The sequence below is a fragment of the Anolis sagrei genome, chromosome 3 (assembly GCF_037176765.1).
Source record: "Anolis sagrei isolate rAnoSag1 chromosome 3, rAnoSag1.mat, whole genome shotgun sequence".
Lineage (NCBI taxonomy): Eukaryota > Metazoa > Chordata > Lepidosauria > Squamata > Dactyloidae > Anolis > Anolis sagrei.
In genome coordinates this window covers 261992048-262019036 of record NC_090023.1, presented here as the reverse complement: position 1 = coordinate 262019036, position 26989 = coordinate 261992048, and the positions used below count along the sequence as shown (strand labels likewise).

Below are 26989 nucleotides of genomic sequence, written 5' to 3'. Positions count from 1 at the left end.
TTGCATGTCACACTGCGATTTCTAGTAAGAGTTTTGCCTTAATCTTACCCTCCATTAAACAAAGTTGGAGGGGGTACTCTGGAGTTTACAGGAGCTGATAGCTATCTAGACTATCAACTCCTATTGATTTGGTTTGATCAGTTATCCACACCCATACCCCCATCATCAACCTTTTCCTATACTGATCAGCACAGGGAAGGGAATTGGTCAGTTATGTGTCACTGCTGCAATTCTCTTGTTATTGAGATCCCTGTAGTAGTTGCTTCTGTTAAAGTCAGAATGGGGCAAGAACAAGAGAGTCACTCTACCTTCTCCTTACTGATCACACAAATGCCCCCTTATGATCTCAGCAGGTGCATCAGGTGACAGCCAGGAATTCAATGAAGATTTGTGGCTGGTGAAGAGTGGTGGTGGTGACACATGGACAAGAGGATGGAGTAGATGCAGTTTTAGCTCATATGCACCATCTAGACACCATGTGGCATTGATGTGAGTTCAGCCCAGTTCATGTGGCTGCCATCAGAATCAATCCTGGACTTGTCCTGGGCATAATGTGGCCAGTGATTGTTCCTCCCAATTGGAGCAAGACCATGGATGTATCCAGTCTAATTAAAATGATCCAAAGTCCCAGATTTTGTTCTTTCCCATTTTGTTCTGGAGAGACATGCATGTTTTGTTTATTCCAGAATATTTTCTGGCAGCTCCTGGTAGGACAGACTAGATTTATTCAGTTTCTAACTCTGTGGCTTGGGAACAAATCTGAGAAATACAAGGTGCCTGGTTTAACCACCATTGCATTTTTTTTTCATGTCAGGAGCGACTTGAGAAACTGCAAGTCACTTCTGGTGTGAAAGAATTGGCCATCTGCAAGGATGTTGCCCAGAGGATGCTTGGATGTTTTGTTGTTTTACCATCCTTGTGGGAGGCTTCTCTCATGTCCCTGCATGGGGAGTTGGAGCTGACAGAGGGAGCTCATCCATGCTCTCCTTGGATTCGAACCTCCAACCTGTTGGTCTTCAGTCCTACCGGCACAAGGGTTTAACCCATTGTGCCACCGGAGGCTCCACCACCATTGTATAATGGGCACTCAGGTGACTGACTACAAATGCAACCCTAGACAGAAACCAGATTTCATTGTGCTGTTTTGTTTTGGTTTTTTTAAAAACCTTTGGAAACATTCTAAGCTAAATCCATAAGTTGCTACAAAGATGCTTCTCCCAAGGATGTGAATGAATGGATGGAGAAGCAATATTAAACAGCAAATCCAGCCAAACACCAACATTGTGAGAATGCATTCTTCTTTAGGGCAAACTGGACAGAGACTCCAGGGAGCAATTGACCCGCCAATGTCTATCCTCAGTGGAACTAGAGCTTAGAACAGTTATTTACTTGTTTTGAATTGCAACTTCCAGAATCCTCCAAGCAGCATAACTACTACTTAAGCAGTCTGGGAAGGATTCAAGCTTTTAATTCCATCTCTAAACTCTAAACCAGTGTTTCTCAACCTGGGGGTCGGGACCCCTGGGGGGGGGTCGCAAGGGGATGTCAGAGGGGTCACCAAAGACCATCAGAAAACACAGTATCTTCTGTTGGTCGTGGGAGTTCTGTGTGGGAAGTTTGGCCCAATTCTATCATTGGTGGGGTTCAGAATGCTCTTTGGTTGTAGATGAACTATAAATCCCAGCAACTACAACTCCCAAATGTCAAGGTCTATTTCCTCCAAACTCTGCATTTGGGCATATTGAGTATCCATGGCAAGTTTGGTCCAGATCCATCATTGTTTGAGTCCACAGTGCTCCCTAGATGTAGATGAATTGCAACTCTACAATTCAAGGTCAATGCCCACCAAACCCTTCCAGTATTTTCTGCTTGTAATGGGAGTTCTGTGTGTCAAGTTTGGTTCAATTCCATCATTGGTGGAGTTCAGAGTGCTCTTTGATCCCACCAACTACGACTCCCAAATGGCAAAATCAATCCTCCCCAGCCCCACCAATGTTCAAATTTGGGCGTATCGGGTATTTGTGCCAAATTTTGTCCAGTGAATGAAAATACATCCTGCATATCAGATATCTACATGATGGTTCATAACAGTAGCAAAATGGCAGTTATGAAGTGGAAATGAAAATAATGTTATGGTTGGGGGTCACCACAACATGAGGAACTGTATTCAGGGGTCGCGGCATTAGGAAGGTCGAGAAGCACTGCTCTAAACCGATTTCAGTTCTACTGTGAAGTGTTCAAGTGCTTGTTTTTAATAGCTGGGGTTTTTCTTAGTACTATTCCTAGTATAAATACTCTTGGGATGAAAGTCGTAGCAACAACAGTAATACAAAATAAACATTATTTCAAAACTATGGTAAAATATTGGATTTGCCAAGATGATTTATGCAGTTGCATTGTGTGCTTGTCGTAGTGAAGTTGCCGACACTGATTGTCTGGGCCAGACAGACGGCACGGAACGTTATGGCTTGAAAATGACAAAACCAGGGCGGGGTGAGAGTAACAGTGTGCTTGCAGTCCAATTTGTGTGAAGAAAGGAGAAATTATCAGTTTTATTGGGCTCAACATGTCACACAGAATCCAAGGTGTTGGGGATAAAAATGAAATTGGACGTCATGTAGCGATGGGAAGGCCCCATGTCTTCCAGCTGTACCAATTTGGCAGGGACACTCCAGATTAATTTTCTTTCATTCCATTTTCAACTAATTTTACAATGTTCCTGTTTCTCTCTTGTCCACCAACTTTTCATTTTGTCCTTTGACTACTTTAGTTGCTGCAAAGTGTGTTCAAAGTGCAAAAGTACAGTACAACCCCTGGATCCATGGAGGATATGTTCCTGGATTTTGCTTGGATATGTGAAACCATGGATAATAGCAAACTATTTTTTTCAAGGGAGTGAACAACAGAGATACCAGGAAGAATCACAGAATCATAGAATCAAAGAGTTGGAAGAGACCTCATGGGCCATCCAGTCCAACCCCCTGCCAAGAAGCAGGAATATTGCATTCAAAGCACCCCTGACAGATGACCATCCAGCCTCTGCTTAAAAGCTTCCAAAGAAGGAGCCTCCATCACGCTCCGGGGCAGAGAATTCCACTGCTGAACAGCTCTCACAGTCAGGAAGTTCTTCCTAATGCTCAGATGGCGTAACTTGTACAGAAGGCCTTAAGCGAACAAGTGAAATCATGGATAACTGAAACTATGTATATCACTGGGTTGTTGTAGGTTTTTTTGTAGGTTTTTTTGGGCTATATGGCCATGTTCTAGAAGCATTTCTCCTGACGTTTCGCCTGCATCTATGGCAAGCATCCTCAGACTACCTCTGAGGATGCTTGCCATAGATGCAGGCGAAACGTCAGGAGAGAATGCCTCTAGAACATGGCCATATAGCCCGAAAAAACCTACAACAACCCAATGATTCCAGCCATAAAAGCCTTTGACAATATGTATATCACTTCTGCAGAAATGGATGTCTTACCAAAGTTCACAGTGCACTGACATTGGAGTGGGTTGTGATTCTCAGATACAGGGCAGGATAAAAATGCATGCATGCATCCATAAATGTACAAATGATTTGAGAATCAATTCACACTCATTGAACTCTGGGCTTTATTTGCCTGGGGTGTAGTGGAAACATTATGAGGGGGATTGAGGAATGAAATGTAGGGTGGTGATCTAGAAATGCAGATGCCCATCACCGGCCTTTGTTTTCACCTGTCACCTTTTCACCTGTCACCAAGGAAGCTGTCCAGACCTTGAACCGGTGTCTAGCTGCTGTGTCGGACTGGATGAGAGCTAACAAATTGAAATTAAATCCAGACAAGACAGAGGTCCTACTGGTCAGTCGTAAGGCCCAACAGGGTATAGGGTTACAGCCTGTAGTGGATGGGGTTACACTCCCCCTGAAGTCGCAGGTTCGCAGCTTGGGAGTGATCCTGGACTCACCGCTGAGCCTGGAACCCCAGGTCTCGGCGGTGGCCGGGAGAGCTTTTGCGCAATTAAAACTTGTGCACCAGTTGCGCCCATACCTTGGGAAGTCTGATCTGGCCACGGTGGTCCACGCTCTTGTTACATCCTGAATAGACTACTGCAACGCTTTCTATGTGGGGTTGCCCTTGAAGACTGTTCGGAAACTTCAACTAGTCCAGCGAGCGGCAGCCAGATTGCTCACCGGGGCGACATACAGGGAGCATACCACCACCCTGCTATGCCAGCTCCACTGGCTGCCGGTTCAGTTCCGAGCACAATTCAAGGTGCTGGTCTTGACCTATAAAACCCTGTACGGTTCCGGTCCAGTGTATCTGTCCGAACGTATCTCCCGCTACGTCCCACCTCGGAGCTTGAGATCATCTGGGGAGGTCCTGCTCTCGACCCCACCACTCTCACAAGTGAGGCTGGTGGGGACAAGAAGCAGGGCTTTCTCAGTGGTGGCCCCTCACCTGTGGAACTCACTCCCCGGGGACATCAGAGCATCACCATCCCTCCTCTCCTTCAGGAGGAGGGTGAAAACTTGGTTATGGGACCAGGCCTTTGGGCAACCAGGCAATTAAAGATCAGCAGGATGGACGAAATGGTATTAAAAGCGGATCTATGAGACAGCAAACACTGACAATGTAAGGGAGGAATTTAGGTTTGTATTGTTTTTATTGATTTTATTGATTTTTACTGGAATAATGCATGAAGCTGTTAGTAACTGTGAATTTTACTGTAAGTTGTGATGATTGTTGTGATGCTGGCATCTAATCGTGCCTTACTGTGTAAGCCGCCCTGGGTCCCCTTCGGGGTGAGAAGGGCGGGGTAAAAGAACCCCAAATAATAAATAAATAATTTTCAGTACCTTGGTGTCGTGCCAGGAGTCCGCTGTACAGCAACGAGTTGATCTGCCCCCGCAGCTCACCATCTTCAAACTCCTCGGTGGCCACATTTAGGAAGAGCTCGTTCTGGAGCAGCATGTGGGCATCACGGCCGCTCACTTGTCTCCAGGCTCCACTGGCCTGGACAAAAGAGGGAGAGTTTGGAACAGGAAGCAAACCACACAGATGAAAAATAATAATAACATGAAACCAAACATGCATTGAAAATGTGACCTTTGCTGAAATGTAAATAAATTGCATACATTTAAAGGTCTTCAGTGCAGACTAGCCTCAAAGTGGAAGTTCCAACTAGTTAGGCTTCACAGTCAACCAGTTCCTCCAGAGAAGTTGTGTCTGTGCGTCCTTTAAGCTGCATTCATTCCAGAGGGAATGCTGATTTAGTTCTTGGGACCCCCACTGTAACCTAGTAACCCTCAATAATATATTGTCTCCCCAAAAACACATTTTCGTAGTGACTACCTTTGCTCCAGGAGGCTACTTCAGAGTCTCCTTTACCTCAAAAGAGCTACACACACATTCAGCAATTGGATAAGTGAAGATACATATATTTGTTCCCTACAGATATCAAAGTTATTGCCACCAAAGACCTTCCATGCCCCACTATTTGCTGACTCCTGCTTCTGTTTCAAGCCTCCTATTGCTTCTTGTTTTCCACCACAATACTCACAACTCCATCTCTGTAGCTGTGTGTCATGTCAAATAGGATATTGCGTTTATTTCGCCTGCGAGGTTTTGTCTCCAGGGTTACACCAAGCACCCCGCTCCCTGTTCCTGCCACCTGGACCTGTGGGAGAAGAGAAAGGCACTGGAATATTTGATTGTCTAAGCTGCAAGAGAGGACCCACTAGTAGTAGTAGTAGTAGTAGTAATAATAATAATAATAATATGAAATCCAGCATATATATCCAGTATGCTGTGTCATATTGTGTTTGTGTCAGTAAAGAAAATGTAATAATAATTATTACATCTATACTGTAGAATTAATACAGTTTGGCACCACCTTAATTGCCATTGTTCAATGCTATGGAATCATGGGAGTTGGAGTTTTGCAAGGTCTTTATTCTTTTCTGTCAAAGAGCACTGGTGTCTCATTAAAGTACAAATTCCAGGATTTCACAGCATTGAACCAAAGCAGCTAAAGTGGTATCAATTTGCATTAATTCTACAGTCTAGATCAGGAGTCCTCAAACTTTTTAAAGCAGAGTGTTGGTTCACAATCCCTCAGACTGTTGAGGGGCTGGACTAAAGTTTGAAAATAGCATGAATGAATTCCTATGCATGCTGCACACATCTTATTTTCAGTGCAAAACACACAAATGAACAATACAATATTTGAAATGAAGAACAATTTTAACTTGGGCCAGCTTTTGACTGATGAAAAAATCAAGGTAATGAGGATAGTGTATCTGGAGAGGCCCTGCTCGTGATTCTACCTGCATCGCGTTTGGTGGGGACACAAGACAGGGCCTTTTCTGTGGTGGCCCCCTGACTCTGGAACACCCTCCCCAAAGATCTTAGAGGCATGTTCTAGAGGCATTTTCTCCTGACGTTTCACCTGCATCTATGGCAAGCATCCTCAGAGGTAGTGGAGGATGCTTGCCATAGATGCAGGCGAAACGTCAGGAGAAAATGCCTCTAGAACATGGCCATATAGCCCGAAAAACCCCACAAGAACCTAGTGATTCCAGCCATGAAAGCCTTCGACAATACAACAATGAATAGTGTTGTAAGGTTTAGCTTTTTATCTGAGCCGGTAGGTAACTCTCTTACTAAATGTCTTCCTACAAGATAGTCTGAAAGCCTCTCCTTCCCACCTTCTGATCTTTCCTAAAACACCCCCCTCTTCATTGGGGGAATCTGTGAGTTGTAGTTGAAAGGTCCTATGTCGCATACCACTGGAAGCTCTTTCCTACCTGATACTCCAAAGTACCATTTGCATGCAGCTTGAACTTGGCCGAACCCACTGCCCCAGTCCGGGTGGGGATCAGGGCATCTCCCCCACACAGCACACTCTGTATGGCTGGAAACAAGAGAAAAGAGGGCATGTTTGTCTAGGAAACTACTTATTCAAGCTATATCACAAGTGGACAAGCATATGGGTATGGGACAACTTTTCCCCTGGGAACCCTCACCCCATAGCTTGTATATTGGAAATGGTGGTGTGCCATTTCTGATCAACATTTGGGACTTTTTTTTTACCACAAATTACAGCCAGACCTGGGTTTAGGAGCACACAAAAGTAAAAATCCAGAGTGAGTACAGTGCTTGACTATGAGTCTTGCCCCAGGCCTGTAAAGCGATTGTTATAGCTATTTTTTTGAAAAACACTTCTCTGGGAATCTCTAAATTCTTGAGCCAGAAGCTGGTAATATAATTACATTGGGAGACCTATTTATTCCCAGAAATAGCATTTTAATCAAATCTGTGAAGAATCATATCTGCAGAAGTCAAACCCACAAATGTGGAGCATCATCCATAGTAGTTTTGGATAGCTGGTGGGTTTTCTGGGGAGGAGGAACTAAAAAGTTGTGTTTGTTTATTTCTTTGATATCTTGATTTTTCCTATATGGGATCAATTTTGGATTGTTTTGAAGTGAAGAAAAATAGCTGATACACTAAGAAAAAAAGATTTGATTTGGAAAATTGGAAAGGTGTTTCAATGGCCACAAAACTGGTTCACACCTTCCTTAAAGGTAAAGTTTTCCCTTGACATTAATTCTAGTCTTGTCATCTCCATTTCTAAGTGGAAGAGTCGGTATTGTCCGTAGACACTTCCAAGGTCATGTTTGGCTTGAATGCACCAAGCACCAGAGCGGTATCTATTAATCTACCCACATTTGCATTTTTTCGAATTGCTAAGTTGGCAAAAGCTAGGCCTAACAACGGAAGCTCACTCCTCTCCCCAGATTTGAATTGCCAACCTTTTGGTCAGCAATTTCAACAGTTCAGTGGTTTAACCCGCTGCACTATCAGGGGACCCTTCCTACCTCTTGTTAAACAGAGAGCCTCTATACAGGCAGAAGTTCACTGGGTAAAGCATTCATAATGACATGACAATCGCTTTACAGGCCTGGGACAAGACTCATCTAGTCAAGCACTGTACTCACAGGAAAGTTCCTCCTTATAGATCCCCAGGATGCTGGCATGCAAAAAGCACTCCCTATTGCTTTTGCTGCCACCACCAACTCAGAAGTAAACTGCTTCTCAACTTTTGGGTATCATGGTTAACAGCCATGCACAGACTGGTTTGAAACCCTTTTTGATAACATCAAATATGACAAACAAAATTACATCTTTTGGCAGTATGTTCTAATAATAAAATAGTGTATTGAATGGAGAAGAATTTCCTTTTGTCAATCCCTTGGATGGCCCAGGCAAACAGTGTCATGAGAAGCAAAGACAAATGCATTCTTAGGCCCCTGTATAAAATCCACATTGAGCTGGATTATATGGCAGTGTGGACTTAGATAATCCAATTCAAAGCAGATATTGTGGATTATCTGCCTTGATATTCCGGGTTGTATGGCTGTATGGAAGGGTCCTCAAGCGAACGGTTTCTGTATTGCTTCATGTTCACAGTGAAGAAAGACATACTGGTTGGATTTTCCATCCAATACTTTCCTTTGTATCATGGGACACTAGAGGTGCATCTACCATATAGAATTAGTGCAGTTTTAGGTATGGGAATTTTAGTTGACAGTCCCTTCTTCTGCCAAAGAGTGTTAGTGCCTCACCAAATTATACATCTTAGGTTCTCATGGCATTGGTCCTTGGATGTTAAAGTGGTGTCAAACACTCTTAATTCTCAGTGTAGACGCAGTCTCTAGATCTCCCTTCACCACCCCAGTTCAACTCTACTCTACTCACTGTCACAGCTTCTCTTGGTAGTGATGTGTCCTGCAATCTGGTGCCCAAATCTGCCCTCCACGTCGGCCATTATTCTCAGTTGGCCTTGCGCCAGCCACAGCATCTCTTGGCTGGTCAATCCTGTCAGCACTTCTGCAAAGTCAGTGTCCTGGGGAGGCAAGAAGGAAGGCAGAAGGCACTTGAAGAGGTGCAAGGAGAGGGAACGAGACATCTCAAGACCCTGATTTTAAAGGGAAAAATATATTGTGACTTGCCTGTGAAGTGACATTGGCCAAGAATGTTCTCAAGATGGTGTCCTGGTGGAGAACCTGCACCCTCAAGGGAATCTGGGAGAATCCTGGGAAGGAAGGAAGGAATGAAAAAAAAAGGTCATGGTTTGTTGTACCATCTCTTTGCAACCTTGGAGGGATTTTTCATACTGTTGGGATATACAAAATTCTGAATTTGGAAATGAATCTTTTAAACGACAACTGCCAGAATCCTTCCACCCACAACCCACCCAAAGGAAACTTCTGCAAACTCAGCCAAAACTGTGCTGCTTAGTTTCATAGCACAACTGGCAAAGGTTACATTCTTGAACTAAAACCCTCAGAATTCAGCAACCAGGCTGCCTGCAGGAGTCTTGGAGTCGTAGTCCAAGGAAGGTATCACACTACCAATTAACCCAAGTTACAGCTTCCTTAACTATGAGTGAAAGCACAAATCACTGCATGACTTCTTCCTGAATTTGTTGGCAAAGCATAGGTGAGTAGTTTTTATAAAACAAGATAATTCTAGCATCTGACCCTGTTTCTAACCAATAATGTGTAATGAGACAGAAACACTTCTGACACTTGAGCAGGGAGAGATGGGAGTATGTGACATTCATTGGGAGCTGACTTCCCCTTCTCAACCAGGTCAGAGGTTCAAATGTGAGGAGAGCACAGATGAGCTCCCTCGATTAGCTCCAGCTCCTCATGTTGGGACATGAGAGAAGTCTCCCACAAGGATGGTAAAACATCAAAACATCCGGGCATTCCCTGGGCAATGTCCTTGCAGATGGCCAATTCTCTCACACCAGAAGCGACTTGCAGTTTCTCAAGTCACTCCTCACATACACAACACACACACACACACACAAAACCCAGCTGCAAAGGAAAAATTAGCTCTTTCTCCCTGATTATTGGAGACAAAATTAGATCTTTTCTTGATACTGTAGAAATTAATTCAATTTGACACCCCTTTGACTGTCTTAGCTCAATGCTAGGGAATCCTGGGAGTTGTAGTTGGGAAGATAACAGGAGTTTCTGGGCAGAAGTCTAAATACCTTTTGAAACTACAGCTCCCAGGATTTTCTAGCATTGAGCCATGGCAGTTAAAGGGGTGTCAAACTGCAAACCTCCTTGAAACCTGAATGATGTCTTTGCAGTTGAGGAGAGGACAAAGAGTTAATATTTATTTTCTGGCCGGAAAATAAGCCTTTGTGGCTTATCTGGATTATTTTGCATTTCACAATACAGCTCGAAGCATGTTCAAAAAGTCTTTGTGCAGAAATGAGTGGAGCTAGGCAGGCATCCTCCCAACTCAGTCAAGATGGGTTTACCACCCATTTTGGAAGACATGGATGATAACATCCCTAAAGAGTTTATTACAGCACTGTATATAATGGGACTTGAGCATCTATGGATTTTGATATCCATGGGGTCCAGGAGCCAAACTCCAGAAGACACCAAAGGCCCACTGTATGTATATGTTTGTGTGCTTCATAAAGCTCTCTATGCCATCGAACTTGTTTGGGGATAGGGCTTATTACTCTAGATACCTCTTTCATATCTTCTAAAACCTGAAGGGGATTGTCATGCTGTTTACATGAATGCCAGAAGCCACCACTGTTACACACCTGAATTTTATTCAAAAGACCCAGCTGTCTCTTAATCTGGGACAAGGATGTTTCCAGCCATCTGGGTTTTCCCCTCACTTCCCTTCTTACCTCTGTCTGTTCCCGATTCCAGAAGCCCCCTGGTCACCAGGACAAAATGTAGATTGTTCTCTGTATCACTCAAAGTAAGCATAGCGATGCCCCCCATGCCGAGGTGGGTTGGATCAACGGAGGTCAGGATAGCGCTGAATGTTTCTGAAACAAAAAAAGAGAGCCCATTGCTGTTCCTTGGGTAAATCACACAGGCTATTTGTCCTCTTGCTCTTGGAGCTATCCATGGTGTTATCCATGACTTGTTTACTGGTATGTTCCCTATGCTTGACCTACCTTGCTTTTGGCATCTGCCCTATTCTGGCCAATCTTGAGCTTTATTTTTGCTGTGCCAATAGACTTTGTCCACTGGCACTGAAGGCTTGGTCATTGATCAAGTCTTTGGCATACCAACTCAAGCTTGACTAGACTTGGCTAACGAGACTGTGGAGATGGGCTTCTTGACTACCTCCTTGAGAAACCAGGTGCAGCAATGCACCCGGTTAGGCTTAAGCCCATACTCCACAGAACTCATAAGATAAAATCAAGCATCAAGTGGTTTTTACGGTATGTGTGGAGAGTCAAGCCCAGCTTTCCATGGAAAGTCTAATGTGCCAAATTGTTTGAGCTTAGCCTGTGATTGTGTTTCAGGATCAGGGTGCTTTGGATGTGGGGAGTGATGTCAATGAGTTTCAAGATGACAATGGTTTGATCAATGGTATCGATGCATAGAATGACCAGGAGATCCCTGTTCAAACTGTAGTTTCCCATGAGAATGTCCCTGAGGGGATGATGGTGTACTCCCTGAATTGCTACCTGAGAGTTCCCAGGATTTGAGGCTTAAAAACAACTCAGCACCTGGCCCAGCTGCAAAAATTAATGAGCAAATAGATGGACGGAAGGAGATTAGTCAAAACAGACAAGCCAAACAGTGGCTTCAGCATTCTGCCTGGCTCTCACAAAAAAAAGATAAGGGAATCTCAACTAAAACTAAACCAATTTCTGAGTGCTTGGAATAGTTTAATGAGGGGATAAAAGTCTCAAGTATGGGAAATGTAGCCAGATGAAGCATTGTTTGGAATAAAATTAAATTCTCCTCCTTGTTTCATGGAAGCCTAGCTTGGAAGATTTATGCTTAAGTATTTCTTGTTTCATGGTTTTGATTCTTGGATTTTATGACTGCATACTCATGCCTTGGATTAATGTTTCCTGGTTTTCTGGATTATATTAGAGAAGTGTGGTCTTTGTTGCCATGGACTTTGCTGAACTTTACCTTGGACTATTTTTTTCCTGCTTATCTTATAACCTAATTGGATTTACCTATTTTTTAAAAGTGCTTTTTACTTTGCTGCTTTTTAATTATCTCCAATAAAAGGATTGTTTTCCTATTCAACGTGTGGTGTTTAAGTCAGAGGGCTTTTCCTGCCCTGGAGTGCAACACAAATAGACTACTACTCAGCTACAGTCTGACAGAGCAATTCATGTTGATTGCCTTGTTATGAAATTTTTAGTTATGGGACCAATAGTCTGAAAGTTAACACTAGTATGAGGGCTGTGGTGCAGCTCATTAGTAGCCAGCTGCATTAAATCACTACTGACTAAGAGGTCATGAGTTCGAAGCCAGCCCAGGTCGGAGTGAGCTCGACCATTAATAGTCTACCTTGCTGTTGACCTATGCAGTCTGAAAGACAGTTGCATCAAGTAGGAAATTTAGGTACTGCTTTATGTGAGGAGGATAATTTAACTAATTTACAACACCATAAAACCTTCCAGTAGCATGGGTAAGAATGAGGAAGTACTCCAGCAAGGACTCGGTGTTGCAAGTAGATGGTGAAATGGCAGCTCCCCCTATTGCCGGAATCGAGCATACCCACATGAAGCCGGAAAGTTGGAATGTTAAATTGCCTCTGTGTCTGTCTATATATGTTGTATGTCTATGGCATTGAATTTTTGCCATATATATGTGCCTTGTAATCTGCACTGAGTCCCCTGTGGGGTGAGAAGTGTGGAATATAAATACTTTACAGAAATAATAAAGAATGAAATATGAAAGTGAGGCATTTTTAGTTATGGGACTGATAGCCTGAAAGTAAACACTAGTATGAAAGTGAGAAAAGTGCAGCCCATGGACCATTAGTAGCCCCTCCACGAGGATTTCCCCACCAAACAAAGCTTTGCCTAAAAAACCCCAAACCTTTCTTTTTTCAGAATATTTTCCCACAATATTTTCCCGGGATTGTGGCGCAGCTGGCTGAGTGTCAGCTGCATTAAAATCACTCTGACCAAAAGGTCATGAGTTCAAAGCCAGCCCGGGTTGGAGTGGGTTTCCAACCAATTGTGTAGCCTGTTGTTGACCTTTGCAACCCGAAAGACAGTTTCATCTGTCAAGTAGGAAAATTAGGTACCACCTTAAAGTGTGGGGAGGCTAAATTAACTAATTTATGAGGCCATAAAAAAAAAGACTCCAGCAAAGTACTCAAGCAGAAAGCATGCAGGGAATGCGGAAGTACTTCATCAGTGTCGCAGATGGACGATGAAAGCGACAGCTCCCCTGGCGTCCAGAAAAAGTTAAATAGCCTCTGTGTATGTCTGTATATGTTGTATGTTAAAATTGGCATTAAATGCTTGCCATATATGTGTACACTGTATTCTGCCCTAAGTCCCCTGCGGGGTGAGAAGGGCGGAATATAAATACTGTAAATAAATAAATAAATAAATAAATAAATGATGCCAAATGGCTTCCAGGAGTGGTGGTTTACCATTATTGTTGTTGTTGTCACCTGCCAGTAAGTCAATTAAACTTATGGCCACCCCTTGAACGAGAGACCTCCAAGACACTCTCATCATCAACAGCCCTTCTTAGGTCTTGCAGACTCAGGGCAATCATGGCTGTCTTGATTGAGTCTATCCATCTGTACTGCTGTTTTCCTTTTTTCTTACTGCTTCCTCCCTTATCAAGCATTACTGCCTTGTCTAGTGAGCATTGTCTTCTCATAATATGGCCAAAGCATGACATTTTCGTTCTCTTTGCTTCTAGGGAGGGTTCAGGCTTGATTTGCTCTGTTTGTTCATTCGTTTAGTCATCTCCGACTCTTTGTGACCTCATGGACCAGCCCACGCCAGAGCTCCCTGTCAGCCGTCACCACCCCCCAGCTCCTTCAAGGTCAGTCCAGTCGCTTCAAGGATGCCATCCATCCATCTTGCCCTTGGTCGGCCCCTCTTCCTTTTGCCTTCCACTTTCCCCAGAATAATTGTCTTCTCTAGGCTTTGCTGTCTCCTCATGATGTGGCCAAAGTACTTCAACTTTGTCTCTAGTATGCTTCCCTCCAATGAACAGTCGGGCTTGATTTCCTGGAGGATGGACTGGTTGGATCTTCTCGCAGTCCAAGGCACTCTCAGAACTTTCCTCCAACACCACAACTCAAAAGCATCGATCTTCCTTCACTCAGCCTTCCCTAAGGTCCAACTTTCACATCTGTAGGTTACTACAGGATTTGCTCTAGGGCCCATTTATTTATCTTTTTAGCAGTCTGTGACATCAGAACTCTTCTCCAGCACCACGTTTCAAATGTGTTTTCTTCCTATCTGCTTTCTCCACTGTGCAGCTTGCGCAAACATATGGAATGACATGAGTAAGGCCTACCCGCTCCACTCATTGGTTACCTGCAAAGAGAGCTCGATGTTTGATTATTTTTCCTCGGATTTCGCCTGTTGGATGAGACCTGGTGACGAGGGATACATGCAGTTGGTCCACTTTCAACAACCAGATGGAGGCCTTTTGCAGGTTCCGCCACATACCACAGATCTATGGGGAGGACAGCCAGGGAAAGAGGCAAGAAAGATGGTTTTGGAAGAATTCATTTAAGGATATAATTCATTGAGGAGATGCATCAAGGAAAAGGCTGGAATGCTTCTCTTATATATATAAACAGCTGCATTATTTAGCACCAATAAAGCTTATTTTATAGCAGTAACATATCTCAGTCACTGGCGCTATTAGTGAAGCCTGGAATTATCCAGTCCTAGAACAAACAATATCTACTCACCATGCCATCCTGGAGAGAGATGCCCTTCTGCACAGGGTGCTCAAAAAGGACACTACCATTGGGAGATGTGAAACGGACTCGGCTTGGCTGACCCAGTCTATGAAAGGAGAAGAAAGGATTTGTGTCAGAAGGCTGAAAACGTGCTCCAAAACTGACTTGCAAGGTTCTCTGGAACCACAATGACCCACACTTGCTTCAGCTGGATTTTTCTGAGACTGTCTATGAACAGTGGTTCTCAATCTTCCTAATGCCACAACCCCTTAATAAAGTTCCTCATTTTGTGGTGACCCCAACCCTAAAATTATTTTTGTTGCTACTTAATAACTGTAATTTTGCCACTGTTAGGAATCATAATATAAATATCTGATATTCAGGATGTATTTTCATTCACGGGGCCAAATTTGGCACAAATACCCGATATGCCCAAATTCGAAAACTGGTGGGGTTGGGGAGAGGGGTTGATTTTGTCATTTGGGAATTGTAGTTTCTGGGATTTATAGTTCACTTACAATCAAAGCAATGGAATTGAACCCAACTCGGCACACAGAACTCCCATGATTAACAGAAACTACTGGAAGGGTTTGGTGGGTATTGCCCTTGAGTTTTGAAGTTGTAGTTCATCTACATCCAGAGAGCACTGTGGACTCAAACAATGATCGACCTGGACCAAACTTGTCACAAAGGCAGCTGGAAAGAACTGTTTGAGTTTTGCATGAGCAATGGCCTTTTTTTTTTTTTTTTGTCGTGTCAGGAGTGACTTGAGAAACTGCAAGTCGTTTCTGGTGTGAGAGAATTGGCCATCTGCAAGGACATTGCCCAGGGGACGCCCGGATGAATTGATGTTTTTTTTCATCCTTGTGGGAGGCTTCTCTCACGTCCCTGCATGAGGAGCTGGAGCTGATAGAGGGAGCTCATCCGCCTCTCCCTGGATTCGAACCTGCGACCTGTCAGTCTTCAGTCCTGCCGGCACAGGAGTTTAACCCATTGCGCCACCGGGGGCAATGACCTGGGAAGCTGTGAGGTGTTACGAATGTAAAGATGTGCTACCTGATAACAGTTGCGCGACACAACCTGAATCAATATGTTCCTATGGAATGCTTAATTTCTGTTACAATCGAGTTATTCGTAGAGGAGGTACAATCACAGAAGTGTCACAGGGTTGCTCCTCTCTATGCCGTACTATGACTGGGAGAGATTATGAAGATATTATGCTCTGCTGTGTGTCAGAACTTTGCAATAATCTTGACTTCTATTACAATGATTAATAAAGAAAATGCATACTTTACTAAGGATATAGTCAACCTTAGTAATCAGGTGGATATCTACAGTCTTTCAAAGAGTTCTAGTAATATAAATTGGTGTTAGTGTTCTTCCTCACTACCCAAGTAGCCAGTTACTCATAAGGGCAATAAGGATGTGAGAACTGTTCACAATATTTTTGTTGCTCAGTGAAACACAGATAAGAAAACTCAATTAAAACTTGGCACAAATACTAAATATGCTCAAATGTGAACACTGATGGAGTTTGGGGAAAATAGACCTTCTATTTGGGAGTTGTAGTTGCTGGGATATTTAGTTCAGCTACAATCAAAGAGCATTCTGAACCCCACCAACGATAGAATTGGGCCACACTTCCCACACAGAACCCTTATGCCTTGAAGGGACTTGCACGCTCTCCCTTGCCTGCACATGTGCACTATGCTGCAATGTGCTCTCCCCTCCCTGCTTGGAATCTCAGAAACCACCCTCCCCTTGACTGAGAGGCTGGCCAATCACAGTGGAGGACAGCTTTTGGTGGGAGGATTCAAGGTCTGTTTCCCAAAAGGAAGAAAAGGTCAGGCTGAGAGATCTTCAGCCTTCTCTGCCAAAGGGGCACCTAAGACCATCACAAACATGTGTTTTCTGATGGTCTTTGGTGACTCTTCTGAAACCCCCTCATGACTCCCTCCAAGGGTCTCGACCCCCAGGTTGAGAAACCCTTGAGTATGAATCATTTGCAGATACTACTGAGCTGTGGAGCCATAGATACCTTTGCGTCAGGCAGATGGCTTACAGGAAGAGATTTCTATGTGCTACAGGCTACCGGTTGTATTTCTAGGTGCAAAGATGACTGCAGATGCAGACTGTGGCCAGGAAATCAGAAGACGCTTACTTCTTGGGAGGAGAGCAATGTCCAATCTCGAAAAAATAGTAAAGAGTAGAGACATCACACTGGCAACAAAGATCCGCCTAGTCAAAGCCATGGTATTCCCTGTAGTAACCTACGGATGTGAGAGCTGGACCGTAGGGAAGGCTGAGCGAAGGAAGAGAGATGCTTTTGAACTGTGGTGCTGGAGGAAAGTTCTGAGAGTGCTTTGGACTGCGAGAAGATCCAACCAGTCCATCCTCCAGGAAATAAAGCCCGACTGCTCACTGGAGGGAAGGATACTAGAGACAAAGTTGAAGTACTTTGGCCACATCATGAGGAGACAGCAAAGCCTAGAGAAGACAATTATGCTGGGGAAAGTGGAAGGAAAAAGGAAGGAGGGGCCGACCAAGGGCAAGATGGATGGCATCCTTGAAGTGACTGGACTGACCTTGAAGGAGCTGGGGGTGGTGACGGCTGACAGGGAGCTCTGGTGTGGGCTGGTCCATGAGGTCACGAAGAGTTGGAGATGACTGAACAAATGAACAACAACATAGGCTACCGGGTGTTTCCCGTTTGGGACTGAGATCAGGGAAAAAGTTAATTTTAGAGATACAAACCTTGAAATAGATTGCCAGCAAGGTAACCCCAAAGAAGATCTTTTCCTGGCTTTAGTTACAGACCCATTGTTTCATTGATGAATCCCAAGACCAACAACAGATGCATAGCAGATCAGTGAGCTATCCTCCCTCACCAGACTTGAAAAATGAAAATGTATACCCAGTGGGAGGAATAACAGTCTTTGCGGCTGGTTTTGGGGATGTGCACATGCATGTTGACAATTAGTCACCACCTGGCTATGCAAAGGCAGGAGGAAAGAGGAGAGCCTGCTGCACACAGTTCTGTCTTTCTCTCCCAGAGAAGGATGATTGGTAAAGACAACTTTAACAATGAGAGGAGATGGATTGGCTGTAGCTTTCCGGAGTCAAGCCGGGAGGCAGAAGACCTCCCAAGGCACCAATCCACAGCAAAGGCAGGCAGTGGGTGGATGGGGGAGAAAAGAGGCCTGGGAACATGAGGATGCAGCAATTGTGCATTGGACACATTCCCATTTGCCTCCAAATTTGTTTTTAATAAAAAAATAATAGTAACCATCACATGAAGAGTATTTCGGCCTGGGATGTATACGGTGCAATGAGAAAACAGGATTCAACAGTTTGATGGCTTCCCAATAATATTTGAGACAAACCAGCACCAGCAAAGAGGTGGTGATGCCCAAAGGACATTTAGCATCATGACAAATTTTCAACTTTGTTTGTCTTTTAAATACATTTTAGCTGTACCCTAGGAGCCCCCGGTGGCACAATGGGTTTTGGAAGGACTGCTGACTGACAGCTCAGTGATTCGAATCCAGGAAGAGCAGGTTGAGCTCCCTCTCTCAGCTCCAGCTCCCCACACAGCAACATGGAAGAAGTCTCCCACAAGGATGGTAAAGCATCAAACATCCAGGCATCCCTTGGGCAACGTCCTTGCAAGCGGCCAATTCTCTTACACCAGAAGTGACTTGCAGTTTCTCAAGTCGCTCCTGACATGAAAAAAGAACTGTATCCCCAATTCACTTCTGACACAATAAACAAATAAATAACACAGAATCAGCTGGGAGGGAACTCAGAGATCATTTAGTCTATCTCTATGATCAGATTGAAGCATGCTGAAACTCTAATTTATGTAAAATTCATGTGCTATCTTTGTGTTGTGTAGTCTATGGGCCACATATGGCTTGTAGGGCCTCATTTTATGGTAACCAAAAACTTTCAGACCTATAAAGCTTCAGCAAGAATGGGCAATTGTCATTTTTCCCCTCCCATACTTTCATAGGATCACCACATCAGTGGATCTAAAATTATCAGAATTAATGTAATGTCATTTCCAGTTTTGTTTTGGATTGATTTGGAGACAACATTTTTCAGCAGGGATACGAAGGTTTTTGACCTAAAAAGTGATCTTGAAGTGTTCTGGGTGCCAAAACAACACATTTCACTTCTCTCTCTCTCTTTTTTTTGTGTGGCAAATTTGGATTGAAAAATACTTTGTGAATCTGTGAAACAATGCATGGAGGCAGTGGAAGTCTGTGTACCGAGACTAAGAGATGGACCATCATCTTGTCCTTTGCCCTGAGCATTGCAATGTCTTAAGCCTACCTTGGCTGCCTCACTCAAAATCATTACCTGTGTTAGGGCAAATGATGAGTGGGATGTAACCAATTGCAGACAGACATACAGAGTCTGCTTTCTAAAACCCCTTAATTACCGACAACTCATGGCTTTCATTTCAGTGGGGAGCAGAATCTATTCCTGCGTTTGGTTCCAAGATGGAAAGGAGTCTCCCAAAGTGTTGAACCTATCCTGAGGATAGGCTACCCGGTTCAGTGGCATGGCCTCTGCTAGACACCCTTGCCTTGGACTGGTCCTATGAAGGCGTTAAGAAGAGGGCTTCACCTACCTTTCATAGTTGATGGAGAACAGCAGATGGGAACGGAGGAGAGTGAGCCTGGCTTTGGCTACAGCGCTGGTTGCAGGCATCCATGGATCTAAGCCACCGGTGAGCAAGGCAACAAATTCTGGGAATCAAAATGGTAGCTTTTGTGATCCTTTCAAAGGTATAAACAATCCACAAACGTTGGATGAGCAAGATAATAGTTTTGTTTTCTCAAAAAATGTAAGTTCTTTGCAATGAGACGTGATTGTGTACACCAGCAATACTCACCTTCATAGCAATGTTCACCGCCAGCACTCACCTTTTCACACTTCCTCTGTCCTAAATAGTTTCACATGAAAGCCGTTATATAGATCAGGCATGGGCAACCTTCGACCCTCCAGATATTTTGGACTTCAACTCCCACAGTTCCTAACAACCTACCAGCTGTTAGGAATTGTGGGGATTGGGAGTCCAAAAAACCTGGAGGGTCAAAGTTTACCCATGTCTGACACAGATGTTATATAGGTGCTCTCATATAGCACAATGGTCATACTTTTTCTGCCAGGTCATGTGGGGTTTTCATAGATCAGACATCCTCAAGCTCCAGTCCTCCAGCTGTTTTGGTCTCCAACTCCCAAAAGCCCTGGCCAGCTTGTTTAATAGTCAGGAATTCTGGGAGTTGGAGGCCAAAACAGCTGTTTGAGGATGCCTGTTGTATATATATGGACATAGATGCACAAGCATCTATGGCTTCATCTCCACTGTTGAAGGAATGCAGTTTGGCACTGCTTTAACTGCAATGGCTCACTGCAGGGAGTTGGTAGTTTAGTGTGATACCAGGACTCTTTGATAGAAATGGCTAAAGACCTAGTAAAACTACAACTCCCCTGATTCCATAGCACTGAGCTGTGGTAGTTAAAGTGGTCTTAAACTGCATTCATTCCACAGTATAGATGCACTCTATGCGATATCAACCATAATCACACACAACAACAACAAACCTTATACAATCAGAAACACAATATGCTTACATAAGTAACCACATTAATTAATGAAGGAAAGAACACAAATAGGGTTTAAAATGTATTGTCGAAGGCTTTCATGGCCAGAATCACTGGGTTGTTGTAGGTTTTTCCGGGTTATATGGCCATGTTCTAGAGGCATTTTCTCCTGACGTTTCACCTGCATCTATGGCAAGCATCTTCAGTTATATGGCCATGTTCTAGAGGCATTTTCTCCTGACGTTTTGCCTGCATCTATGGCAAGCATCCTTAGAGGTACCTCTGAGGATGCTTGCCATAGATTCAGGTGAAATGTCAGGAGAAAATGCCTCTAGAACATGGCCATATAACCCGGAAAAACCTACAACAACCCAGGGTTTAAAATATTGCTGTGTTCACTATCTTTCACTTCATTTTCGACTTGTGGCTAAACATATCAGTTCTTTAGGTTTCAAAATGTGAGACAAAGGAATGGACAAAACAAAACAGAAGTCCTTTAAATGGAAAGCTAGCACCTCAAGACAAAGTGTTCTACCCTTGTTGTGCTAATTTTCTACTTGCAGGTAGATTTTTTTTTCTTTTAATGAAAGATGACACAAATCTAAGACAATTTTTGTTCTTGGGTTACAGATGTTATTTCCTAATTGGTTCTATCATAAAATAAACTGCAAAAACATTGGTTTTGCGGCACATCAAGCAGCATGGTTTGCTATAGTTTTTCAATGAATATCTCATAGAGACTCAACCAATTCAACCTACTTTGTGGAAGTCACAAAAACAAAGTTTCTGGAGTATAACAACTACTTTCCAAGTAAGCACCACAAGATTAAACAGGAAATAACACTTTTAAACCAGGAACATTTTTTCAAATGTTGTTACATAGTGCAATCAAAGGGGTATTTTGCACCTTGCACACTGAAGTTTACAGGATCACAGTCCAGATTCTGAGAATTATAGGTAGGTAAAGGTTTTCCCCTGACATTAAGTCTTGTTGTGTCTGACTCTGGGAGTTAGTGCTCATCTCCATTTCTCAACTGAAGAGCCGGCGATATCCATAGACACCTCCAAGGGCATGGGGTCAGCGTGACTGCATGGAGCACCGTTACCTTCCCACAGAAACGATACGTATTCCATGTTTTCAAACTGCTAGGTTGGCAGAAGCTAGGGTTAACAGTGGAAGCTCACCCTGCTCCCACATTTCAAATCACCAATCTTTCAGTCAGCAAGTTTAGCAGCTCAGCAGTTTAACCCACTGCACCACCAAGGTCTCCAATTTTTCGAAGCTGTGCCTGTTCATTGACCCACAATTGCACTGCTAGAAAATGTGACTTTTCCTGCTATAGATACTATTCAGACAAGTCGCAATGATTTTAAAATGTGCAACAATATCTCAGATATATCTCTTTTAAATTAAAATATATCAGTATGTGAACATACATGAGAAAAGGGCCTTGCGTGCTCAGGCTGCAAACATGGGACCATTCTGCACTTAAATGCTCAATTTAATGACATTTTAAACAAACAAATATATTTCAACCCACACTGACTCAGGAAATGCATTTTTAAAAGCCACCCTTTCTAGATGGTACAACTCATAAAGACATTGCCTGAGTCCCTTGTACTCCAATTATTTCTAAAATATTGAACCACGGTTTCCCATCTTCCTCACATCAATGCATATTTGTGGCGCTTCGTAATGCTCTTTGCATAACCTTCCCAAACTGATCCCAGATTTTCTTAATCAATCCTCGTTCTGCTAGGTTTTTGATTACTCATCCATATTTGAATGAATAACATCCTTGCAAGTTGTAATTATGTGTAGAACTGGCTCTTCACATAATTACAAAAATAAAAGATTGGGGTGAACAAAGGGAAGGAATCCACAATCTTTTATTGTTACAGCATTCAATCCCTGCAGATTCCCCCTTTTTTTCTGGGCCAAATACAAATGTTTACAAATTGCCTGTCCTGCAAGTCCCCAGGAGACACAATCTACCTTTTAAACAGCTTGCAGGCCTCCTTAAGCTAGCTCACATTCTTGAAAAACTCTATATTTCAAAATCAGAAAGGGACTTCCAGCCATTTCCAGGGATTTTGTGTGTGAGAGTTTTGGGCAGAGTTTTGGCTGCCTATGACTGCATCTATATTTATTGTTGTTGTGTCAGGAGTGACCTGAGAAACTGCAAGCTGCTTCTGGTGTGAGAGAATTGGCCGTCTGCAAGGACGTTGCCCAGGGGACGCCCAGATGATTTAATGTTTTTATCATCCTTGTGGGAGGCTTCTCTCATGTCCCTGCATGAGGAGCTGGAGCTGATAGAGGGAGCTCATCCCCCTCTCCCCGGATTCGAACCTGCGACCTGTCGGTCTTCAGTCCTGCCGGCACAGGGGTTTAACCCACTGCACCATCAGGGGCTCCTTGCATCTATACTGTCAAGTTAATGCAGTTTGATACCACTTGAACTGTCATGGCTCAATGCTATAGAATCCTGGGCTTTGTCATTCAGCAAGGCACCAGCACTCTTTGGCAGAGAAGGCCAAAGATCTTGTAAATCTACATCTCCCAAGATTCCATAGCATTGAACCATGGCAAAGTGGTGTCAAACTGCATTCATTCTACAATGTAGATGCACCCTGTTCGGCACATCAGGGCATTGTAGGGCAGATATTTCTGTTTTGGACTAACCACAGTTGCCTGGTTCTGATTTAGAGCACAGATGAGGAGCATGTGTCCAGATTAGGAGTGGAAAAATATTCAAAATAATTCACTCTTAGGGTGAAACGTATCTTTCCTGACTATTAGGAAAGGCTGTTGGGAGGAAACAACAACCATGGAGAATCTTGCACAATTATTCTCTGATATTTGAACATCCGAAATCATGGATGAAAAATAACACACACACACAAACAAAAAACTTCCAACTTGGGCTGCAATTGTGCTATTGAGAATCTGTGGATATTCTCCTAGGGTGTGTCTCTACTATAAAATTAATTCAGTTTGACACCACTTTAGCTGCCATGGCTCATTGTTGTAGAATCATGAGAGTTGTAGTATTACAACCCCCTCAATGGACTGTCATCTTGTCATGGTGAGGGGGCTTGCGTGTTCCAATGAACTTGAGAGCACAGCACCTGGAGTTGTGCACTTCCAGGAGTGGCCGCAGGGGAGGTTCCAGACCAAGCACAGTCCGAAGACCCAAAGACCTCAACAGCGGAGCAGGCAGAGGATAACATGGTACATGTTACAATGGCTGTGAAGGCGGAAGAAGGCTGCAACAGAGTGAGAAGCCATGGCCGTCTTGTTAAACTATGCCACCCATGAAACCTCACTCTGTGAAGACTGTGTGTTGATCAGTTATGCACTGACCTCCACACATTTAAAAAATTCACGCACAGGTGTCTTCCAAGGAAAATAAAAACAAGCCAACAAAAGCCCCATAGTGATAAGCGAGTGGTGACGGGGGCAGGACTGTGAAATCTGGAAGCCCCTAGTCACAGACTGGTACATGGGCGGTGGGTACGGACTCAGTCATTCTACCTCAAGGTCCGAGGCAGTGGAATAGTTTGGCAGACTGAGCAGCCCTTTTGAGGATCCACTCTGCTCACCCCACACGGGGAAGGGGCTAGAAAAGGTGCCCTAAACATAGTCTGCCTGTCTTATCCCTGACTGGACTGCCGTGTCCAGTGGGGTCACCACCCTGTGGCCAAAAAAGAATTGAAGTGATGGTCCTCTGGCATCAACTCCAGTGGACCAGCTTGTTGTCCGAATGCCCGACTACAATCTCCCAAAGCAGTTGCTCTATTCCGAACTCAAGAACAGAAAACAAAATGTAATGTTGGTGGACAGGAAAAGAGATTTAAAGATAGGCTCTAAACTCTGGCATAGACACTGAGAACTGGGAGGCCCTGGCCCTTGAGCGCTCCAGCTGGAGGTCAGCTGTGACCAACAGTGCTGTAGAATTGAAGAGGCACGAATGGAGGGCGAAAGAGAGAAACATGCCAAGAGGAAGGTGTGTCAAGCCAACCCTGACCAGGATTGCTTTACACCTGAAAACCAATGCTCTCACTGCGGGAGGAGATGTAGATCAAGAATAGGGCTCCATAGTCATCTACGGACCCACCGCCCGAACACCGACCTTGGAGGATCATCATCCTCGAACTACAAGGGATCGCCTAAGTAAGTAAAAGGCTTGTTTAGCTTTCTCTTCAAAGGAGAGCTGGTGTTTCACCAAACTGTAACTCCCAGGATTCCATAGCATTACTCCATAGCAGTTGAACTAATGTCAAAGTGCATTAATTCTACCCCTTACAGTGAAGATGAAATCTAGCTCCTCCAGTGATATTCTATGATGAGATTCTGGTGGAAATTGACCACAACATCATGCTGGAGGATGTAGAGGGCAATTTTTATTTAAATTTCCCCCACTTATTTAAATTTCCCAACATCAGCAACTGTGAAGGGCTGACTATGTTAAGTTCCACCCGTGAAAAGTGAAAATCCGCAAAGTAGGGATGCTTTATATGTATATAGCATTCCGGGGGTGAGGCAGAAGCTAGGAGAGATTTAAAGGCACCACACTCCTTTTTTTGCTAGCTATCTCTGCTTTGCTTTGCCCTCTCTCTAGACTGGCTGCCTCTCTCCCCAGGTGGAGGGTGAAACCCCCTTCCACACTCCATCGTTGCCAGGAGGTGGGATTAGAACGCCGCTCTGGGCAACGGCAACCATTCATAAACTGGGAGGCAAAAACCCACAAAAGAGCGAGTCCGCGAACTGCGAAGTAGCGAGGGAACACTGTATTGCCATCCTTAAGTGCTAGAAACATAGTTATTTTCTCCTTTTGGAAAAATAAATAAATAAATATATGAGATTCTCAAGAGGAATTCTGTGCCTAATTCTACCCCTTTTTGCAGTTTTCCATGCATATATGGAGGATCAAGTTCTAGTGTCCATACCTATGTGGTTGTCATCTCGGATGAAGTCTTCACTGCTGAGATAAGCGCGGTCATTGTAGTTCCTATGCAAGCCTTCTTCTTTCCTCTGGAAATGCTCTGTGTTGTATAACATCAGTTGAGGTCTCTTCTCAGGAAAGCTGGCTGCATGATGGAAGATAGAATGGAAATATTTTTGACATCATAGCATCAAGAAACAATACAAGAATACACACACTTTTTAAGACTGTCCTGCCGAGACATTCCACTTGTTGAGCTGTTGTATGCATGTCCCACTTCTTCTCTCCTCTTCCCACATTCCCCCTTTGTCCTCAATTTACCTCACTTGCTGCAAACCGAGCTCAAATTGAAAAAGTAGTCTGTACAAAATGACTTTCAACAGGGAGTAATGTAAGTTGCTACACTTAGAAAAACATAAAAGCACAGAAATTGGATGGGTGACACCTGGCTTGAAAGGAATCCATGTGAAGGTATCTAGAAGGGTTAGTAGATCACAAGCCAAACATGAGTCTCGCATGGACTCTGGCATAGACACTGAGAACTGGGAAGCCCTGGCCCTTGACTGCTTCAGCTGGAGGTCAGTTGTGACCAGCAGTGCTGCAGAATTTGAAGAGGCACGAATGGAGGGCAAAAGGGAGAAACGTGCCAAGAGGAAGGCGCGTCAAGCCAACCCCGACCGAGACCACCTTCCACCTGGAAACCAATGCCCTCACTGCGGAAGAAGATGCAGAGCAAGAATAGGGCTCCACAACCACATACGGACCCACAAGAAGACTGGAAGAGAATCCTCCTCAGAAAACGAGGGATCGCCTAAGTAAGTAAGTAAGTAAGTAAAGTGTTTTGTTGTTCACTTTGGCACTGAATGTTTTCCACTTTTCTTATGGAAACTACCCTGAGTCCCTCTGGAGATATAGGGTGGGTTACAAATTATTATTATTATTATTATTATTATTATTATTATTATATTTATTATTATTATTATTATTATTATTATTATTATTATTATTAAAAACTAAACAAGCCTCCCAATGGTAAATGATGGATACTTAAGAAAATGGTTCAGTTGACAACACCTTAGAGCAGTGATTCTCAACCTGTGGGTCCCCAGATGTTTGGTCTTCAACTCCCAGAAATCCTAACAGCTGGTAACCTGACTGGGATTTCTGGGAGTTGTAAGACAAAACACCAGGGGACCCACAGGATGAGAACCATTGCCCTAGAGTGTGAACAACGGTAATTCTGGCTTTGTATGGGCTCTGTAAAAAAATAATAAACTATCTCCCAAAACAAAACATGAAATTAAAAAAAAAACCATATTCTGAGGACAAAGGATTTCCTCCAGATTGGGCACATGTGTCAGGAGACTGCAATAATTGTTTCTGTGGTTCTAGGGCTTTTTAGAAGATCCAAACGATGTTTCTGTTGTCCCAGTTTCTCTCCTGGCAACTATGGGCACCAGCTGCTACATTTTATTCTTGCCACAAGTGGGTTTCTTTTTTGTTCCAAGATAGATCAGAACAGCATGTTCCCCTTTATTTATTTATTTATTTATTTAAAAAATTGAAAAAGATTTATGGCACTACAGAGCATCAGTGAACATGAGACTTTGACTTCTCAAACCTAAAATTTCAAAATATTTTTTGAAAATTCAATACATAGGGCCATATGTATGTCGCTGTGACAAGAGGGGAAATGAAGTGCTG

General features: G+C 43.6%; 1 protein-coding gene across 1 annotated transcript in view; it reads right to left on the bottom strand.

Annotated features, from left to right (window-relative positions):
* The window catches only part of CHRD (chordin), an 85667-nt gene that overhangs the window by 24812 nt on the left and 33866 nt on the right, over nt 1–26989 (bottom strand). The window contains exons 4-13 of the mRNA XM_060767412.2: nt 25290–25430; nt 19363–19480; nt 14736–14832; nt 14353–14494; nt 10711–10854; nt 8996–9078; nt 8742–8889; nt 6788–6894; nt 5542–5658; nt 4838–4994 (exon numbers count right to left, since the gene is read on the bottom strand). Of these exons, the coding sequence (XP_060623395.2) occupies nt 4838–4994; nt 5542–5658; nt 6788–6894; nt 8742–8889; nt 8996–9078; nt 10711–10854; nt 14353–14494; nt 14736–14832; nt 19363–19480; nt 25290–25430 (1254 nt within the window). The remainder of the gene's footprint in view (nt 1–4837; nt 4995–5541; nt 5659–6787; nt 6895–8741; nt 8890–8995; nt 9079–10710; nt 10855–14352; nt 14495–14735; nt 14833–19362; nt 19481–25289; nt 25431–26989) is intronic.